This window comes from Sceloporus undulatus, chromosome 6 (assembly GCF_019175285.1).
Source record: "Sceloporus undulatus isolate JIND9_A2432 ecotype Alabama chromosome 6, SceUnd_v1.1, whole genome shotgun sequence".
NCBI lineage: Eukaryota > Metazoa > Chordata > Lepidosauria > Squamata > Phrynosomatidae > Sceloporus > Sceloporus undulatus.
This window is the reverse complement of record NC_056527.1, coordinates 109308299-109326182: the sequence shown is the minus strand read 5'-3', so window position 1 is coordinate 109326182 and position 17884 is coordinate 109308299. Positions and strand designations below refer to the sequence as shown.

At 45.4% G+C, this 17884-nt stretch overlaps 1 protein-coding gene across 2 annotated transcripts; it reads right to left on the bottom strand.

Annotated features, from left to right (window-relative positions):
• Positions 1-636: 636 nt before the first annotated feature.
• Positions 637-16350, bottom strand: ARMC5 (armadillo repeat containing 5). Of its 2 annotated transcripts, XM_042475122.1 has the most exons (6): positions 15942-16350; positions 13231-13338; positions 10534-11368; positions 8902-10148; positions 7174-7306; positions 637-2423 (listed from the first exon to the last, which is right to left on the bottom strand). In XM_042475122.1, the coding sequence occupies exons 1-6, from the start codon at positions 16261-16263 to the stop codon at positions 1631-1633; spliced, it is 3438 nt and encodes a 1145-aa protein (XP_042331056.1). In that variant the 5' UTR covers positions 16264-16350; the 3' UTR covers positions 637-1630. The 2 variants fall into 2 exon arrangements, with proteins under 2 accessions (XP_042331056.1, XP_042331058.1); XM_042475124.1 differs by lacking the exon at positions 15942-16350 and having other exon boundaries at positions 13176-13304.
• Positions 16351-17884: the final 1534 nt, after the last annotated feature.

Genomic DNA, 17884 nt, shown 5'->3' with positions numbered 1-17884 from the left:
ATGAAAAACCAGATGTCAGCCAGCCTGCAAAAAAGGTGAGCAAGAGAAAATGGGACAAATATGAGAACAGTCAGCGGGGGGAAAATCTTCTCCCACCCGATGCTATATGAACAGGGTTTATAGGAACCAGGCTTGCAGGAAGTGGTTCCTCCCTCTTCCCCCTCCCCAGCCCATCTGGATGCAGTTAGAAACAGGCGTTTCCTGTTCTTGGTGTGGAAAGGAGATGGGGAAGGGAGGAAGGGGCAGGCTGGGGAAAGACCTAGGAGGCCTTTCAATCCAACTCAGAGGAGATTCGCTGGCATGAGAAAGTCAACTGAAGTCTCCGCCACTGACCAGCAGACCCAACTGATTAAAGAAGTTTCATCCTCCACACCAGACAAGAACCACCCCATACATTAAAAGGATAGCAAAACTGGTGAGAAAATATATAGAGATCTCGTAGCACCTTTGAGACTGAGAGAAAAAAATGGCACCTTGTTAAAGCTCTGGTTCAATTAACTGATTTTCAGAAAGGTTGCCTCTAAACAAGGCATTTGTTTATGTCCATTTGGATTTATATCCATTTTCAACCTGTAAGAAGTTATCTAAGATCCTATTTGTTCAATCACAGAAATAAGACAAAGCCAGAGAGAAAGGTGAGCACCTCTTTGTTGTCTGTATTTCTCTTATGTACAATAGCTTATATGCAATGCAATCCCAGAGGAACGACTAGGCCAGGACCCCTATATCTATTCAAGCATCTCTCAGAAAACACACACTCCTCTGCAGGCTTCTCTTGCTGTCACATGCCTGGGGAGGAGGCAAGCAATTCAGTAACTTGGTTGCACCCTGCATGCCTTCAGCCTTTCAGCCCCAACCCACAAGACCCAGCTTCCTGCAGCCTCTCACACTTTTTCCTGAGAGCCACTGATAAATTCTTCCAAATCTATTAGCTAGGACAGCCACTCCTGGAGTAGCTGCTGTGAAAAGGCAACCTCCTACATGTGTATTTCCCAAAAGAGGTCCTATCCTAGTCCAGAAGGGGGCCCTATGCTAATTTCTACCAAGCCCATCATAAAAAATTGGGCTGGAGTTTGTATAGTTCTGGCCAGGAAGAAATATCCTACCCCATCCCACCCCAAATGTCCATTTGTTGCTTCAGATCAAAATCAGAGGCCAGTTTGTAATCCAGTTCATCTGCCCTTCTTTTAACCAATAGGTTGCCCTGCAACTCTCCACACAATCACCTTCGCCCAAAGTTTGAAAATATTACTTTTTGAGGGGATAATACTCACAATCCCAGTCAGCATGGCTTAGGGGTTCTGGGAGTTGTAGTCCCGAAAAATAACTTTGTCAAGTTCTGCCTCCATCCTATTTTACACACGTACACATCACCATGTTACCACAGGATGCTTACTGCTCTGTCATCCTCCTCACAGGTTTATCCCATGAGGAGGTCGAACTTCAGCCCATAGCAAGGCTCATTCATTCACCCACACTACCCTTTCTTTGAGCATCGTTCCATTTATTCTTCAACACTCATGCAGGTGTTGTGCTTGTGTGTCACGTGGCCACATCAGTACTTGAGTCACGGGTGAAAGCCTGGAGGAGGAAGAGAAAATGTGTGTATGTGTGTGTGCTCATGACTCCCTCAGCCCAGCTGGCCCTCAGCACCAGAGCCCCATGGGGACTCCACCACCACCCGGAGCAACTCCTCAGCCAGCCCAGTGGGATTGCCAGCTGATTGGAGTAACTCAGCCAAGCCAGCAGCTCGGCAGGTGGGGTCTACCACCTCCTGGAGGGTGTAGACTACACACCGCTGAAGTAGGCGAGAACGGTTCTGTTGTTCAGCCAAACGGTACACCTTGCCTAGAGTACCCAGGTGCAGGAAGTCCTGGCACAGAACACCGTCCACCAGAGATTGGAGGCCTGGCAGGAGATACTGTTCGGCAACTGTGAAAATCTCCTCGGCTAAAGAGAGGGGGAACGACATGCCTAACAATGGGCAGGGCTTGCCACGGCAACCATGGAGGAAGTGCATAAGAGCAAGGAATGGGTCTGGTGCCACGTCGTGAAGTGTCACTGTGGTGCGGCTTGACTCAGCGAATCCTCCACTCAGCATGGCACAGAAGACCTCAGAGGCTTCACTGACAGCCTGGCGTGCGGCGGGCACCATGAGACCTGAATCGAGCTGGAAGTGTAAGTCAGCCCTGCCTTCATCTGTGAGGCGGGAATAAGAGCAGGGCAGTGGGGAACCCACGCGGGGCCGCTTCAGGGCAGGAGACAAGACCTGGACAGGACTCTGGGATGGGGCACGCAGGAGGAGGGAGAGGCAATCTGAGGCATAGAAGACAAAAATAGGGTCGGGGTCCCGCACCAGGGCTCCCAGCAAGAGGCGCAGGCCAGAGAGGTCCAGTAGCAATTTTCGGCAAAGGGAATCCTTCCTGTTTCAGAAACAAGGCAGGAAAAGAAAAAGCATCACATTTAGGACCACATGAATGTAATTCTCTTGACCACAAAGACTTTTCCTGCACAACAACACAGTCCCAGCAGCAACACACAATTCTTTCCCAGTGTTTCCACATCACTTTGTGGATCTTAAAAAAAAGTCTAGGATCCAAGATGAATCAGACTTAAGTCTTACCTAGTTCAGTATTCTGTTCCCAGAGTGGTTCAGTGTACACTTGGGGAAGGCCCACAATCAGGACATTGAAGATTAAGCACCCCCTCCCACTTGTCATCCTCGGCAACTGTATGATTTGCAGCCACTGATGAATTTAACCTTGGTAAATTTGTCTAAATCCATTTTAAAACTATCCAAGTTGGTGATCATCACCGCACCCTATGGAAATGATTTCCACTGTTTAACTGCCTGTGAAACACTGCCTAAGATCTCTGTCTTGTTTAAGAGTGACCAAAGCCTTCTTCCCCTCAACTGCTGTACATTTAATTTTTTAAAAAGAAGCTTCCAAGAGGTATACTGCTTCTTTTAAAAGCCCTCCAAAGTTTGATAAAATACAAAGAGTTTTAGGAAACTGCAAGCAACAAAGACATGGTTTGAGTGCACAAGACAAGCTAATAATATACCTAGAAATAAATATCCCTTCAAATTTTAAGAATCTGAGGAAATATAATCATAATAAAAGAATGAAGAGAAGTAGATCTGAAGAACTGGCCAAGGCTTATCATGGTGTTAGAATTCACATAGCCATGTTTGTCTTTAAAATCAGTATGCAAAGGGATCTTGTAGCACCTTTGAGATTAACTGAAAAAAAGAAGTTGGAAATGAGATTTCGTCAACTTGTGTCAATTTCCTCAGATGTATGATCTGGATGGTCCAGGAAGTAGATGCAAGTCTGCAAAAGCTCATGCTACCAGCTTCTTTCTTTCTGTTAATATCAAATGTGCTACAAGATCCCTTTGCATACTGATCAAATCTTAGTTTGTCATGGCTGGAGTGGATAGCAGAAGTTAAAATGAGAGCCCTGCCCAAATTAAAATTTCTTTTTCAAGTTCTTCCAACAGTACTACTGATGGCTGAATTTCTTAAAACATGGCAATATATTTTCAATTCATTTATCTTTAATAAAGAAGGAAACCCATGAACTGGGGAAAGTGTGATTTATCAAAATGCTGTAACAAAGAACTGAGTCCCTAATATTCATAAATATGCTGATTTTTAATTGCATCAACTTCTTCCAGTAATGAATGAGAATGCAGAAAATGTTTGGGTTGATCAGAAGATTAATTTTAACATCACATATCTTTATTTGGATTAAAAAAATATGTCAGTAGTAAACAAAAGAATGAGCCAAATGTGAGGTAGTGGGAGCCAGTATACAGCGCGCCCACGTCATACGCGGGCACGCCATACGCGGCCTTGAGCATACGCGCTCAAGCTGCGGGGCGCGCACGGGGCAGCGCGTCCTATTCAACTGAATGGGCATGTGCTCCCATTGCGCCCTGCGCGCTCCTGCGCTGCTGCGCACAAGCCCCATTGTTTCCAATGGGGCTCGAGCATAGGCGGAATTCGCCTTACGCGACGGGATCCGGAACGGATCCCCCGCGTAAGGCAAGGACAGACTGTATTTAGTCGTAAGAGTGTTGGGCTACAACTCTGAGAGAATAGGGTTGAAATCCCCTCTCAGTCATAGAAACCTACAGAATGGCCTCGGGCAAGAAAATACTCTCTCAGCTCAGAGGAAGGCAAAGGCAACCATTCTCTGAACAAATCTTACCAAGAAAACCATATGATGGGTTTGCCTTAGGGTTGCTTAAATTGGAAACAACTTGAAAGCATGCAAAACAACACAATATAAACAATCACTTTCTTTACATCACTTTACTAGTCTGAAGGAAGTATGGAATACTCATTTAATTTCTGGCTTCTCCCTATAAACTCCTATCCTGATAAATCCATTTTTCTTTCATGCAGACAAAATACTATAATTGAGATCAATCAAAGGTAAGCTACCATCTACTGCAAATTAATGGTTTCAGATATACCAGGTCTTGCGCTTTTTAAATTTCAATATAGTGCCCTCATCAAGCTACTGGGGCACTTTCTACAATTGAAAGTATGGTTATAAAGTAAACTTCAATGAAAGGGATTGGTATCAATCATATAAATTATTGTTATCAACATCTAATTATAACACGCACCCTGAAATTGACATGAGAGCAGACCTAGGTTAAGACAAATGAAAGATATTGGGAATCTTTGGCCTGTTACAACAGCCAAAATAAATTGCTTCGAGTCACATGGAGCATGGGTTTCAATGATGCATGCGTCCTAAGAGCCCAGAAGCCGCACCAAAGCCACATTCCAGCCCTAACGACTGGAGTGTGGCTTTGGTGGCTTCTGGACTCTTAGGACGCATGCATCATTGAAACACCATGCCTCCACTGTACGAAGCAGCTTTATTTGGCTGTCTTTAACAGGCCATAATTTGTTTTTGTTTTTAATCAACTGAAATCTCTTTCACATTTTTTTGAAGAGGATGGTCAAGACAGTATTGCATCATATTAAATTAAGGCGGGTTTACAAACCAGTTCAGCAGTATCTTGTAGCACCTTTGAGACTAACTGAAAGAAAGAAATTGGCAGCATGAGTTTTCGTAGACTTCAATCTACTTGCTACAAATGCATCTGAGGAAGTAAACTGAAGTCTACAAAAGTCATGTTGCCAATTTCTTTCTTCAGTTAGTCTCAAAGGTGCTACAAGATCTCTCTACGTAATGATTCTACAGACAATTCTATACTTTGAGTTCAGCAATATGTTAGAGAGGATGTGGTAGAGAGGATGTGGTATATTGGAACCTATTTTCCCTCAGTGGTAATGCCTTGCAGGAGTTTTGGCAAAAAGCAGAAGCAGAAATTAATATAATTACCTCTCAAAATATTAATCTGGATCCTGGACGCTTTGCTAATTTAATTTGAACCAATGGATTCAAGATCCAAAGGAGATTCCATTTACGCATTAGGAAGAACTTTTTAATGCCCTGGTGGGCACAGTGGTTAAATGCTTGTACGGCAGCCATTCAATAAAAAACTAAAGGTTGTGAGTTCAATACCAAGCCAGTCGACTCAGCCTGGCATCCTCCATAGGTCACTAAAATGAGTAACCAGCTTGTTGAGGGTAATTAGCTTACACAATGGGGGTTACAGCCCGCCGCTTTGCGGCAGTCTGCCCGCCCGCCGCTTGCTCCGTGCGGGAGCCGCAGCAGCCACACCGCGCGGCTCCCGCACGGACCGAAAAAGAAGCTCCAAAATGGAGCTTCTTTAAGCGACGCCTCTATGACGTCGCGAGCGCCAGGGGCGGACTCGCGACTCATAGACGCCGCGACACGTGCGGACGCACAGCGTCCGATAGTAAATATGGCGGCCGCTGTGTGGAACGGCCGCCGCCATATGTACGTACAGAAACTTACTAGGGTTAGGGGGGTGCGGAAGCACCGCCCCTTCCTAACCTAGTACGTATTCATTACGTACTAAATGGCGGTGTGTAACCGCCATATAAACTTCTTAGGAAGTCCTTAAGTGCACCAATAAATGGTATAGAAATGCTTTTGCTATAAAAGCTGTTTGGCAGCAGAATAGACTGTCTCAGAGGGTGATGGATTCTCCTCCTCTGGGAGTTCTTTAAACACAGGTTGGATAGGAGTGCTTTAGCTGGTTATACCTGCATGGCTGGGAGTTTGACTACATGGCCCTTGTGGTTCTTTCTGACTCTATGGTTCTAAATCTTGATGTGAAGTCACCTGTCAACTAATTCAACCCTATGAATTTCACAGGGTTTTGTTAGGCAGGAATACTCAGAGGCGATTTTGCCTTCCTCTAAAATACAGACTACCACACCTGGTATTTGTTGGCAGTCCCCAGTCTAAATACTAACCAGGGCTGACCCTGATGCCTTTAGAGCATTTATTCTTTCATCTAAATCTTGATACCAGCTTATTTCCAACAAAATCTTATTTCCTTCCTGTTTGTGGCAGCAAAACAAATCTTTGTGAGTAACTGGAAAGAGAATCCAACAGTGCAACAGTTTAGAAGTTAGCTGAAGAAACTAAGCACACTAAATAAGACAAGTGAAGGAACAAGCATATGACGACTCCTTAGAGAGAATGTGGTTGCCTCTTATCAACTATACTATCAGCTATACGGCATGGCAATTTCTGCATAGACTGAATCAATAATATCAATATTATCTTCTGAAAGATAATATCAATTAATTTTTTAAAATGTGTTAATTGATATAAAAGATGTTTATATTTGTATTTTTGAAATAGTTATTAAGGTGATTATTATTTGAGATGTTTTTAAAAAGATAAAGGAAACTGAAAGAAGACTTCCAACCATTTATTGTTTCCAGAGATGGTGTGGTCTGCACCAGGTCATGGTGGGTGCGGAGATGCTAGCCACTAGCCCCACCAAATGTACATCCTTCCCCTTTTGCAGATCATTTGGTATATGTGAGGGTAGTGAGTAAATACTGACATGTAGTTTTGCTGCTTCCCAGTCCTAGGGATGAATGAACCCATGGCCCAGTCACTCACTCAGAATCACTGCCACTATTTGGGCAGCCACAGGAAATAATAGGAGCAGCTGTAGGAAGAATAAGCATCAGCCATACCATTTCCTCTCCTCAACCTAGTTTGGGAGTCCCTCTGATCCATGCAGAAGCATCATACTTACCTGCAGATAATGGGAAGGGCAAGCGCACAGGCTACCTGGTCCAATTCAGAGCCTGACAGCAGCATATGAGTGAGGACACCCACACCAAAGGGGGACTCTGCTTGTACACAAAGATTCATCAGTAGTGTCTCTCCTGGAGGATGGGGGGGGGGGGGAGGAAGAGCAACATGTTAGAATCTGAACTCAACACACATACCCCTGCTGAGGGGGTATTTATTTCAATTCTATAAGAGAAAGGCTACTTGTTTTGAGGAACATAACACCACATCAGACTTTTCCATATCACAATACCTTTAATACCCACATACTATTTCACACTCCATTTTATGTTTATCTGTTTCTGGCCACACTCGCAATGCAGAAATAATCCAGTTTGATGACATTTAACTGCCATGGCTCAATGCTATGAAATTCAAGGAATTGTAGTTTGTTGTGGCACCAGAGCTCTCTGACAGAAGAAGCTAAATGTCTCACAAACCTATAGTTCCCAGAATTCCACAGCATTGAGCCATGGCAGCTAAAGCAGTGTAAAACTGGATTATTTCTGCATTGTGGATGCTGACTCTGCTAACTATGTGGGAAACAAGAGGTTCTATTTGACCTTAAATCCAATGAATGAGGCTCATGATTATTCTATAGTGAAGGTGCACTACATATATCCGCACAGGGGGTCTTTGTGATGTTATTTTACATTAAGATTAGTAAAGTGCTGCTGCTCAGGCATTTTTTGCATCCTTTGGATCTTCCCAAAAACTGGACTGAAAAATTACATTTTTGCACTCCTGGAGGGCTCAGACATAGCTGTTTTATCTGAGTATAGGTAACAGGGACACTCCCAAAGATAAAAAGAAACAGTCTGGCACTGGACTTTAAGCCACGTCTAGATTTTGTTTTTTAAGCATTTCTGGGTCTGTGATATGACACTGGGGGTCAAAAAGTGGCTCCATGATCCCTCAAAGTTGTCAACACCTCCTTTGCATGTTTCATATATGGCTAAGCTGTAGCACTAAGAAGTGGTCCTGAGGTTTAATAAAACTAACAGTATACCCTGTTGTGGAGAACAAAGAGCAAGAACCATTAATTCAGACTAAAACCATTAGCTTCCTAATGGCTCAGTGACCTGCCAATACACCAAGGGAAGACTTAAACGATTGAGGCAGAGGAACCCTTCCTAGCTCATGAGGAAACCCCAGAAATATACTGAATACAACCTTACACCCAAGATTAGTATCTTTGTAAATTTGTACTGTATTCAATATATTTCATGTTGACAATGCATCACCTGTAGGCTGCAGGCAGCACAAAGGGCATTTTTGTTGTTTAAACCACTACTAAAACCTGAAACTCCCAGTATGTGCCTCACTTCCCTCCCCTCATTGCTTCCCCAAACACTGGTGTAATTCTTCCCACTCACCCCACTTCCCTTCACTTTTTTTCATAGCTTCTTCTTCTTTAAACTCCCCATGCTATTCTTCCTCTCTGCCATTACTTCCCAAACTCTCCCTGCTTCCCCAAACAGCAGTAGGGTGCAGAAAGATGCTTTGCCACACAACTGAACTAAAGGGAAGCCACCCCAGGGATTGCTGGATTTTTGCATCAAACAAAGGCAGTAGATCCAGCAGTGATGCATCCTCTGATGGCTTCTGAATTGGTCTCATATGTCCCCCTGGCCTGAGAAAGTTGCTCATGCCTGTATAGGACCACAAGGCTGACTGCCAAAACACATACCAAGTTCCTTGAATCTTCTGGTATCAAGCTGTTCAAACTTCTCTTCTTCACGTTCAGCAGCAACAGCAGAAGCAGCCTGCTCAGGTGACACCCCAAGTATTAACCAAGATCGGATGAGTGAGGCCCCATAGGAACGAACAAAGGCTTCCAAGCAAGCTGGGTTGCAGGTAAGTCGATGCAGCAACCGGAGGCAGCGAGATGAGGGCGCAGGGCTCCCAGTCACATAGCGCAGCAACCCTCGCAGTGTTGTTGGTGTCACCAAGCTACGGCTGGGATCCTCAGCTTGAGAAAATCGGGACAGGAGTAGCAATGCTGGGGCTTCAGGAGCCTGGAGCTCTCTGTCACCTCCATAAGGAGAGAATGAGAGAGGGAGAGCTAAGGAAAGCAAAGGAGATAAGATCTCCCCAGCAGGGCGTGGCACTTGAGGAGGTGTCATTTGCTCAGTTGTTGACCGAAACTTGGTCCGACGCTTACAGCAGGTAGTAGGCATCCTGTACTCGTCAGGAGAGCTTGGGAGATTCTGCATGCTTGACCTGTGGGGGACCAAACAAGTCTCTTCTGTAATCGGTGGTTTGGCAGCAGGTTTTGGCAACAGCTGGTTTGTGTCACTCTTCCTTGGAGATGACATTGCCGGAACTGAGTTCATGTTACTGGGCCCAGGCTCATTCTGGTCTCTTACCAAGGCAATCCAGGTGGACTTCTTTACATCTGCTTCTGCTGACACCACTGAATCTGGTGTCACTTCTGAAGACAATGAACATGGTAACAGATCCTTCCCCTGGATTCCCTCCTCTATTTTTTCCACTGGTGATACATCTGATAGTCTCTTCTGCTGCTCACTGTTTCCAATGGTCGCTTCTTCTTTGGTCCCATCTAAATCTGGTGTCTGTACAACTGGTTCTGAATGGAGATTTTCAGATTCCTCCAGTGTAAGGGATGCTGTTGGACTTGAGCTCTGCTCTGGTTGTATTCCATCCTCCTCTGCTGAGTTTAATGTCTCAGAAGCAGTTGGCTGTCCCACAAGGGACAAATCCAACAATGGACAGTTTAAGAAATCAGGGGATTCTGACCTAGATTGGGGTTTTACTCCAGAGGAAGCATGACAGGATCCCAGGGATTCGTCTTGCAGTTCTTGATTAGGACTGGCACATCCCTGAGCATCCAGTTCAGAAAGGGTGGTGTCAGGAGACCACTGTGGGGAAAGGTCTCCTGGACTAGCAATATAGCCTTCAGAAAGAAGCCAAGATCTGCATTGGATAGAAAGGAGACACAGAGAATCATTAAATATATTCATTTGTGTGTTTCACTTATATTCTACTGTTCCTTCAAAGTGATGGTAGGAAGATGGAGTGGGAACAGTGCTTGGAGAAAATTACTTTCTAGACTATAACTTCCAGAATACCCCAACCAACACAGATTCTGTGCATTTTCATTTTTTTTAATTACTGCTACAAATCCGCACATCCATCAGCAGCATTTTAAAAACATTCCACTTTTTCCTGGTGTAATAAACCAGGAGCAGGAAGTCTAGTGTCCTCTAGATTGTTTTGGACTACAACTCCTGTAAGCTCCAGCCACTGTTTTATAAACAGTCTCCTAGGGAAATGGCACCCAACTCAAGAAATCCTTTACCTGAGACTCTGAAAGCTGGAAGATTCTGCCCCTGGCGTGGACTGCTCCCCACGTCGCCCTTCTGTAGGGAAGTCAAAAGAAGCTGCGTCTCTCTCATCTTCACGTTCCTCCTCCTCTTCCTCTTCCTCCTCCTGGCCTCTCCACTGGCTCAGCGCTGCCAACTGGCCAACCAGCAAAGGCACTAGCCCTCCAGCCTGTAAAACCTCCAGTGCATCTTCATCATAGAAAAAGGCCACAAAGGCCACCACCACACGGGCATGAGAGGAACTCTGGCACCGGTCCCGCAGCAGGGACAGCAGCAGCTCTAAACCCCCAGCTTCACGGACCCGGCTTCTGTTGACAGCCTCCCGGCACAAAAGACAGAGAGCTTTCACTAGTGGATGGAGGGAAGTCCCAGGAGCCTCAGCATCCTTTCGACGCCGGATCTCCCCAACCAGCACTTCCACCCCTCCAGCATTGCCGACCGCTGGCCGCAGCACCCCCTGCAGGCAAAGGTTGGCGAGGGTTGTGAGGGCATACTCCCGCACTGCCCGCTTGTCATGAGTGGCCAAGGCCACAAGGGGTGGGATCCCACCACCCAGGCTGAGCTGTTCAGCACAGTCACGGCTGCAGCCTTTAGTGAGCTCAAGGAGGGTGCGCACAGCTGCCACCACCAGGGCAGCATCATCCAGGGAGGCAGCCAAACGTTCTGCAATGGGGCGGACTGCTCCTTGCTGGGCCAGCATCAGGCGATGGGCAGGAGTGTTGGCCAGGTATCGCACTGCCCTGATTGCACTCTGCAAACACTCACTGTCCTGGGAGGTGGTGAGGACCTGGACCAGTGGGGGAACAGCTCCTGCAAGGGAGATATAGGGTGAGGGAGATGATACCAAAGAGAAAACAGCTCTGTTAGGAGATCTTATTTATTTCCATGTCTCCACAGTCAGACAAGAGACTTTGAAGCCTGTCTAACAGCTGCTAGGTCCCTTAACCTCCTTCTATTGCCATGCTACTCCATAGCAGCAAGAGGGGTTTCCTCACTGCTATGGCTGAGATGCTGATAACAATTGATGTGCTGGACAAGGACTCAAAGGAACAAAAGTGGCAACTTGCCTGACAATTTTAAGCAAGTCACATTGCTGAACAACCCTCTTTCAGGCTACTGGAGCCAGTGCTAGCAGAGAGGGTTGCCAAAGTGACGCATCTAAAAAGACCACAACAGGAAAATGATTTGTATAGCTACATCCTTTTACTTTTCAAATGACCATTACAGTTTCCCACAATTTTTTCAGTATAGTATTATAAAAAGTCTGTACTTTAACCCCAACCAAGAGTTTTTTGAATGTGAGAGACCCTTCATGATACACTATTTAAAGCACATCTATTTTATCTTTGCATCATAGGGAGCGTGGGACAGAATTTATTTCCAGTTAGGAGAATGGGCCTTTCTCATCTCCATGTAAACAAAGAAAATCTCCAGATTAGATTAACATTACAAGCTCCTTCCCTCACCTGCCTCTTGCTAGTAAGAACAAAAACTTGCTCAAGACAATGTGACAAGAGCAGAAGCAGGATGAAATTAGAAGCAAGTTATCCCAATGTGGACTTTTAGATGCCACTGGCAAATATCTGTCATTAAGCTTTAGTATGAACTCCATCATAAAGTCCACATTAATCTGAACTGTAGAAAAGGGAGGTATCCTGTGATGGAAGAGGAAAAGAACATTACCTTCCCTTTAATGAAAGGAGAGAAGAAAACAGTTGCCACCCCTCTTGCTTTCAGAGTAGCAAGAAGACTTACTACACAAGTTCTGTGTGTATTTTAAAAAGATTACTGATCTTGCCACAGGGATACATGCCTTGATTACATCCTGTTTGGATTACTGTAATGCATTCTATGTGGGGCTGCTTTTGAGGAGTGTTCATAAATGTCAGCTGATATAAAGATTGTGGCCAGATTGTTAACAGGGGATCATTTAACTCTCTTGCTTCAACAACTACACTGTCTGCCAGTCAGTTTCTGGGCACAGTTCAAAGTGCTGGTTATGAATTACAAAGCCCTATACAACTTAGGTTCAGGCTAAATGATACACTGTAACTCATGGGGGCATGAGACTTCCTTAGACCCTGAGATCTGAAGTACTGTAGAGGCATTTCTTTCAGTCTCACTACCTTCATAGATATGGTTAGTGGTAGCATGTGATAGGACCTTTGCAGTGGCTGCCCCTGGATTTTGGAATTCCTTCTCTAGAGAGGTCAGAATGGCCTCTTCCTTGCTATCCTTCCATCAGGAGGCAAAGCGTTTTTATTAGACAGGCTTTTCAAATTTTATTTATCAGATTTATATCCCAACTTTCTCCCAAAATGGGATTCAATGAAAGGATTTTAAGGAAAGGGCCATATGAGGGTGCTGTATTGTTTTAAACTGTATTGATTTAACTGCTTTTATCTTTTTTAAAGTGTACAATTTAAATTGTTTTAATACAGCTAATAGTTTAATTCGACTCAAATGTTGACATTTTGTGTGTTTTTAATTACTGTACTTTATAATCATTTTAATTTATAAGCCACCTTGAGTCCCAATCTTGAGGAAAATCAGGATATAAATAAAGATGATGATAATAGTAATGATAATTAACCTGAAATATTACAGTTGCACCTACTTGTAATAAGGCCTGCCCCCCTCCACAACCCCAAGTGCACCATCCCACATTCAACCTGCTTCGTGGATGGCTTGGCAGTTCTCCGAGTCTACAGCCAGGTTGCCGAGAGCCCGTGCTGTCCGATTCTGGATGCTTTCTGCTGCGAGTGATTTCAGGATAGCAACTACAAATACACAGAATGGGGGGGGGGATAATCCAGCTGTAAAAGCATAAACAGCTTCAAGACGGGTAGCTGTGTTAGTCTTTTATGATTAAAAACAAGAACAACAACAATGTCTTAGTTGTCTGTCTGTCAGTCACTCTAATGAAAAGCATATCTGGGATGACAGTAGCTGAATGATTCCCGAACACCACTAACATCAAATCTGGTCCAACGATTATAAACCGCAAGTTCTCTGGCCAAGATGCATCACATGTCTATACTTGATACACTGCAGAGATCAGTATCTGCTGTACAATACCATGTATTTGTAGGGGGGGGTAGCTATCCTATTTGAACACCACAACTGTAAAAGCCTTTTAAAAAATATAATAAATGTACAGCACACATGTGCACACATGCATTGCAAGCCCTGAAAATAGTCCCATAGCTTAGCATCAATAAGGAAACAGGCAGTTAAAAGTAAACTACTAATAGATATTTGTCTTCAGCCACTTGTATCTTTGTTTCAAAGATGAAGTGCTGGCATTTGCACATTAACAGCCAGGTGGCGTGCCAACTGCAGAAATAGCAGAAGGCAAGTTATAACAAGCCAAGGCACATTCCTAAGCTGCATCCCTGAATGGCCTAGGCTGCATTTCACACATACTCCATTTAAATAGTCATAAGTCAAATGAAAGATTCTTGGCACTTCACAAGTGTGAGGAATGTGGCTTAATGTGGCACAGAGCTCAAGATCTTCAAAAGGGTCAGATGTGACGCTTGTAAATGGCCAAAATCCTGTCTCAGTTCCACCAGGCAGCTCTCTCAATGCTCTTCAACACACTAGAAAACTAAGCAAATGGCATCCTGCTTAAATAATCATGGGAGACACAAGTCACCAGAGTGTAGTACAAGTGCCCTGCAGAGGGATACCAGGCGTCCTCCATATGTTTGGGACTATATGAATTTAAACCAGCACAGACAACCATCAGGGATTCTGGGAGCTATAGTTCAAAATACCTGGAGGACACTATAGGCTGCCTATTCCTGACTTTTATTTCACAGAATCATAGAGCTGGAAGAGACTGCAACGGCCGTCCAGCTCAGCCCCTGCCATGCAGAAAGACTCAGTCAAAGCACTCCTGACAGATGGCCATCTAAGCCTCTTTTGAAAAACCTCCAAAGAAGGAGGCTCCATCACACTCTGAGGCAGCACCATTCACTGTTGAAAAAGTCTTGCCATCAGGAAGTTCTTCCTAATGTTGAGGTGGATTCTCTTTTCCTGTCTTTTGAATCCATTGCTCCCTGTCCTAGTTTCTAGAGCAGCAGAAAACAAGATTGCTCCATCCTCTGCATGACATCCCTTCCAATATTTAAACAGGAGTATCATGTCACCTCTTAACCTTCTCCTCCTTGGGCCTGAAATAACACCCAGGTACTCCAACACAACAGCAGAGGGATCCTAAGGAAACATACCTTGGATGATGGGCTTCCTTGGCAAAGACACCCCCCCCACACACACACAAATGTTTTCCTTATCCTAAACTGTATCCCTAACTGCTTGACAAGAAATCCATTCAGCAATAAATCCAATATACTCAGTGCAGGCAACCAAGTGGCTCCAGATCTTTCCCAAAGTAGGGGGATCTGTGTGTGTGTGTGTTGTTTGCTTACAAGTCATTATGGTGACCTTAAGGCAAAGCTATCATGGGGTTTTCTTAGCAAACCTGCTCAGAGAGGGCTTGCCTTGGCCATCCTCTGAGGCTGAGAGAGTGTGACTTGCCCAAGGGCCATATTTATACTAGATGCAAACAACTAGGTGGTTCCAGATCTCCCCCACTGTAGGGCATCCGCCCTACAGAAATAATCCAGGTTGACACCACTTTAACTGCCATGGCTGAATGCTGTGGAATTCTGGGAGTTGTAGCTTAATGAGACATGATTCTACGATTCTCTGTCAAAGAGCTCTAGTGCCACAACAAACTACAATTCCCTACAGTCCACAGAACTCAACCTTGGCAGTTTAAGTGGTGTCAAATTGGATTATTTCTGCAATGTAAATGCAGCCTGTGTGTGTGTGCTCTTTGCCTTCAAGTCGTCTTGTGACTTTGAGTAAACCTAAAGCGACCGTATTACAGGGTTTTCTTGGCAAGCTTCTTCAGAGGCTGAGAGAGTGTGACTTGCCCAAGGTCACCCAGTGGGTTTCCACAGCTGAGTGGTGGGGATTTGAACCCAGGCCTCCAGAGTCATAATTTGAACCCCTCACCACAGCTGTCCCATGCTCAACACCCTCTTAAAGCAGTGGTTCTCAACCTTCTTCCTAATGCTGCGACCTTTTAATACCGTTCCTCATGTTGTGGTGATATATCATAATATAAAATCTGTGTTTGCGATGGTCTTGGCTTAGGCGACCCCTGAGAAAGAGCCATTCGACCCCCAAAAGGGCTGCGACCCACAGGTTGAGAACTGCTGACTTAAAGCATTGCAAAGGAAGCAAGCCAAGGCCACAGGGGCCTCAGGCGCAGTGGGGCCTCCCCACTTTTAGGGCGCCCCCTTCTGAGGCCCCATTCCCCCGCAGCCCTTCCAAAGGCCTCCCCGAGCCCTGGGCGCCCTCCCGGACTCACCAAGGGCAGGGATCCCCCCCAGCTCTCGCACCTGGGTGCGGCTGCCCCCTTCGGTGCAGCAGTTGCCCAGGATGCTGAGGGCCAGGTCCAGGGTCCTCCTGGGCCTCGGGGCGCCGGCCAGGACCCCCAGCAGAGGAGCCAGCCCCCCGCGGTCCCTGAAGCGGGCGATGCCCCCGGCCTCCTTGATGTGCTGGGTCCTGAGGGCCAGCAAGGCCTTGCCCAGGCCGGGCTCCGTGCCTTTGCGCAGCTGGGCCAAGCAGTAGCCCAAGGAGCCCGTGCTGGAAGGGACGCCCCCGGCTCCCCTGCAGGCAGGAGACGCCATTTTGGGGAGCCTTCCCCCTTCTCTTCTCGACCCAAAGGGCTCAGAAAAAGGGGGGGGGTTACGCCGCTGGGCACTGTGGGAGTTGTGGTTCTTCGCGTAATGACAGTTGACGGGAGGACTACAGATCCCGGGATGCACCTCGGCGAAAGGGAGGCGCGGTGCATGACGGTTAGCGTAGTCTCTTCGCCTTCCGTCGCCTTAATGGCTACGGAAGAAAGGACTCGCGTCCCACAATGCAGCGCGGCAGATGTTACGTGACGTCAAGGGACGGAACGGGAGCTGAAGGTCGTTTCCTGCGACGACCGCTAGGGGCGCTGTTCTCAATACAGAATTTGTTGGGAGGAAGATGTTTGGCAAAAATAGAATAAAATGCAAAGTGCACAAAAAATAAAATACAATAAAATAGAATAAAATGCAAAGTGCACAAAAATTAAATTAAAATACAATAAAATATAATGCAAACTGCACAAAAAAGCCATGCTCTTCTTGGCCCGTGCATTTTGTTTTTTGTGCATTTTGTTTGATGAGGAAGCTAATGGAGCTTGGAAAGCCTGCATAAAAGTGTTTTTTTGCATTTGAGTTGGTCCAATAATTCTTGCATTGAATTATTTATTTATATTATAGAATTAGTCATTATATAGAGAGAGAAGCGGATGATGGGAATTGTAATTGCAGGTGGGACTATTATGTTTTTGGGCACATTATTTGCAGACAGCTTTCCTGTTTCGGCTGCGAAGAAGGATGTGAAAGGATTGTTTTTTAAATGCTTTTGTCTCGCGAGCTTTGAATCCAAACGGAAACAGAATCCAAAAATACGATTTAATGTTGCAGAAGCCTTGTCGATTTTGCTTTTTCAGGTTGAAATGGTCAGGGCATCGTCCTCAGAGAAGGAGGTAGACACAGCAGTGACATAAGTCCCTTATCAAAAATAGCATGGTTTATACCTCGAAAAGACTATAGATTTCTGACTTTGGACTCTGAAATGTTACTTTGGGGATTGCAACTCCCCAAATCCTCCAGCTAGCTAATGGGAGTCTGGGAGTTGTAGTCCCAAAAAGTAAATGTACCAAACTGCTAGATTTAGACAAAAGGAAGCGAGAGAAAGAGAATCCACTGCAGAAATGATCCAGTTTGAGACCACTTTAACTGCCCTGGCTCAGTACTAGGGAATCATGGGATTTGTAGTTTGTTGTAGTGCACTAAGGCAAACCTATCATGGGTTTATTTGGCAAGATTTGTTCAGAGGAGGTTTGTCATTGCCTTCCCCTGAGGCTGAGAAAATGTGACTTGCCTAAGGTCACCCAATGGGTTTCATGGCTGAGTTGGGAATCGAACCCTGGTCTCCAGGGTTGTAGTCTAATACTCAAATTGCTTTACCACACTGGTTCTCTTACATCCTCTGAATATCTAGCCTACAATACCTGGTAGTTGTTGTACAGTGGGCCCTTGATATCCATCATCCCCTGTGGATATCAAAATCTGTGGATGCTCAAGTTTCACTAAATGCAATAGCACAGTGAAACAGTGTCCCTTATATAAAATGGCAAAATCAGGATTTGCTTTTGGAATTTACAGTGGGCCCTTCGTATCCGCTGCAGTTTGGTTCCAGGACCATCCCCTC

What these genes read in the sequence shown, in the direction of transcription:
- ARMC5 (XM_042475122.1), bottom strand. Translation starts at nt 16,263, where the DNA reads ATGGCGTCTCCTGCCTGCAGGGGAGCCGGGGGCGTCCCTTCCAGCACG. An exon ending in TCCAGCTTTCAGAGTCTCAG is followed by an intron (nt 10,149 to 10,533) that starts GTAAAGGATTTC and finishes TATCCAATGCAG; the next exon opens with ATCTTGGCTTCTTTCTGAAG. An exon ending in GCCCTTCCCATTATCTGCAG is followed by an intron (nt 2,424 to 7,173) that starts GTAAGTATGATG and finishes TTTCTGAAACAG; the next exon opens with GAAGGATTCCCTTTGCCGAA.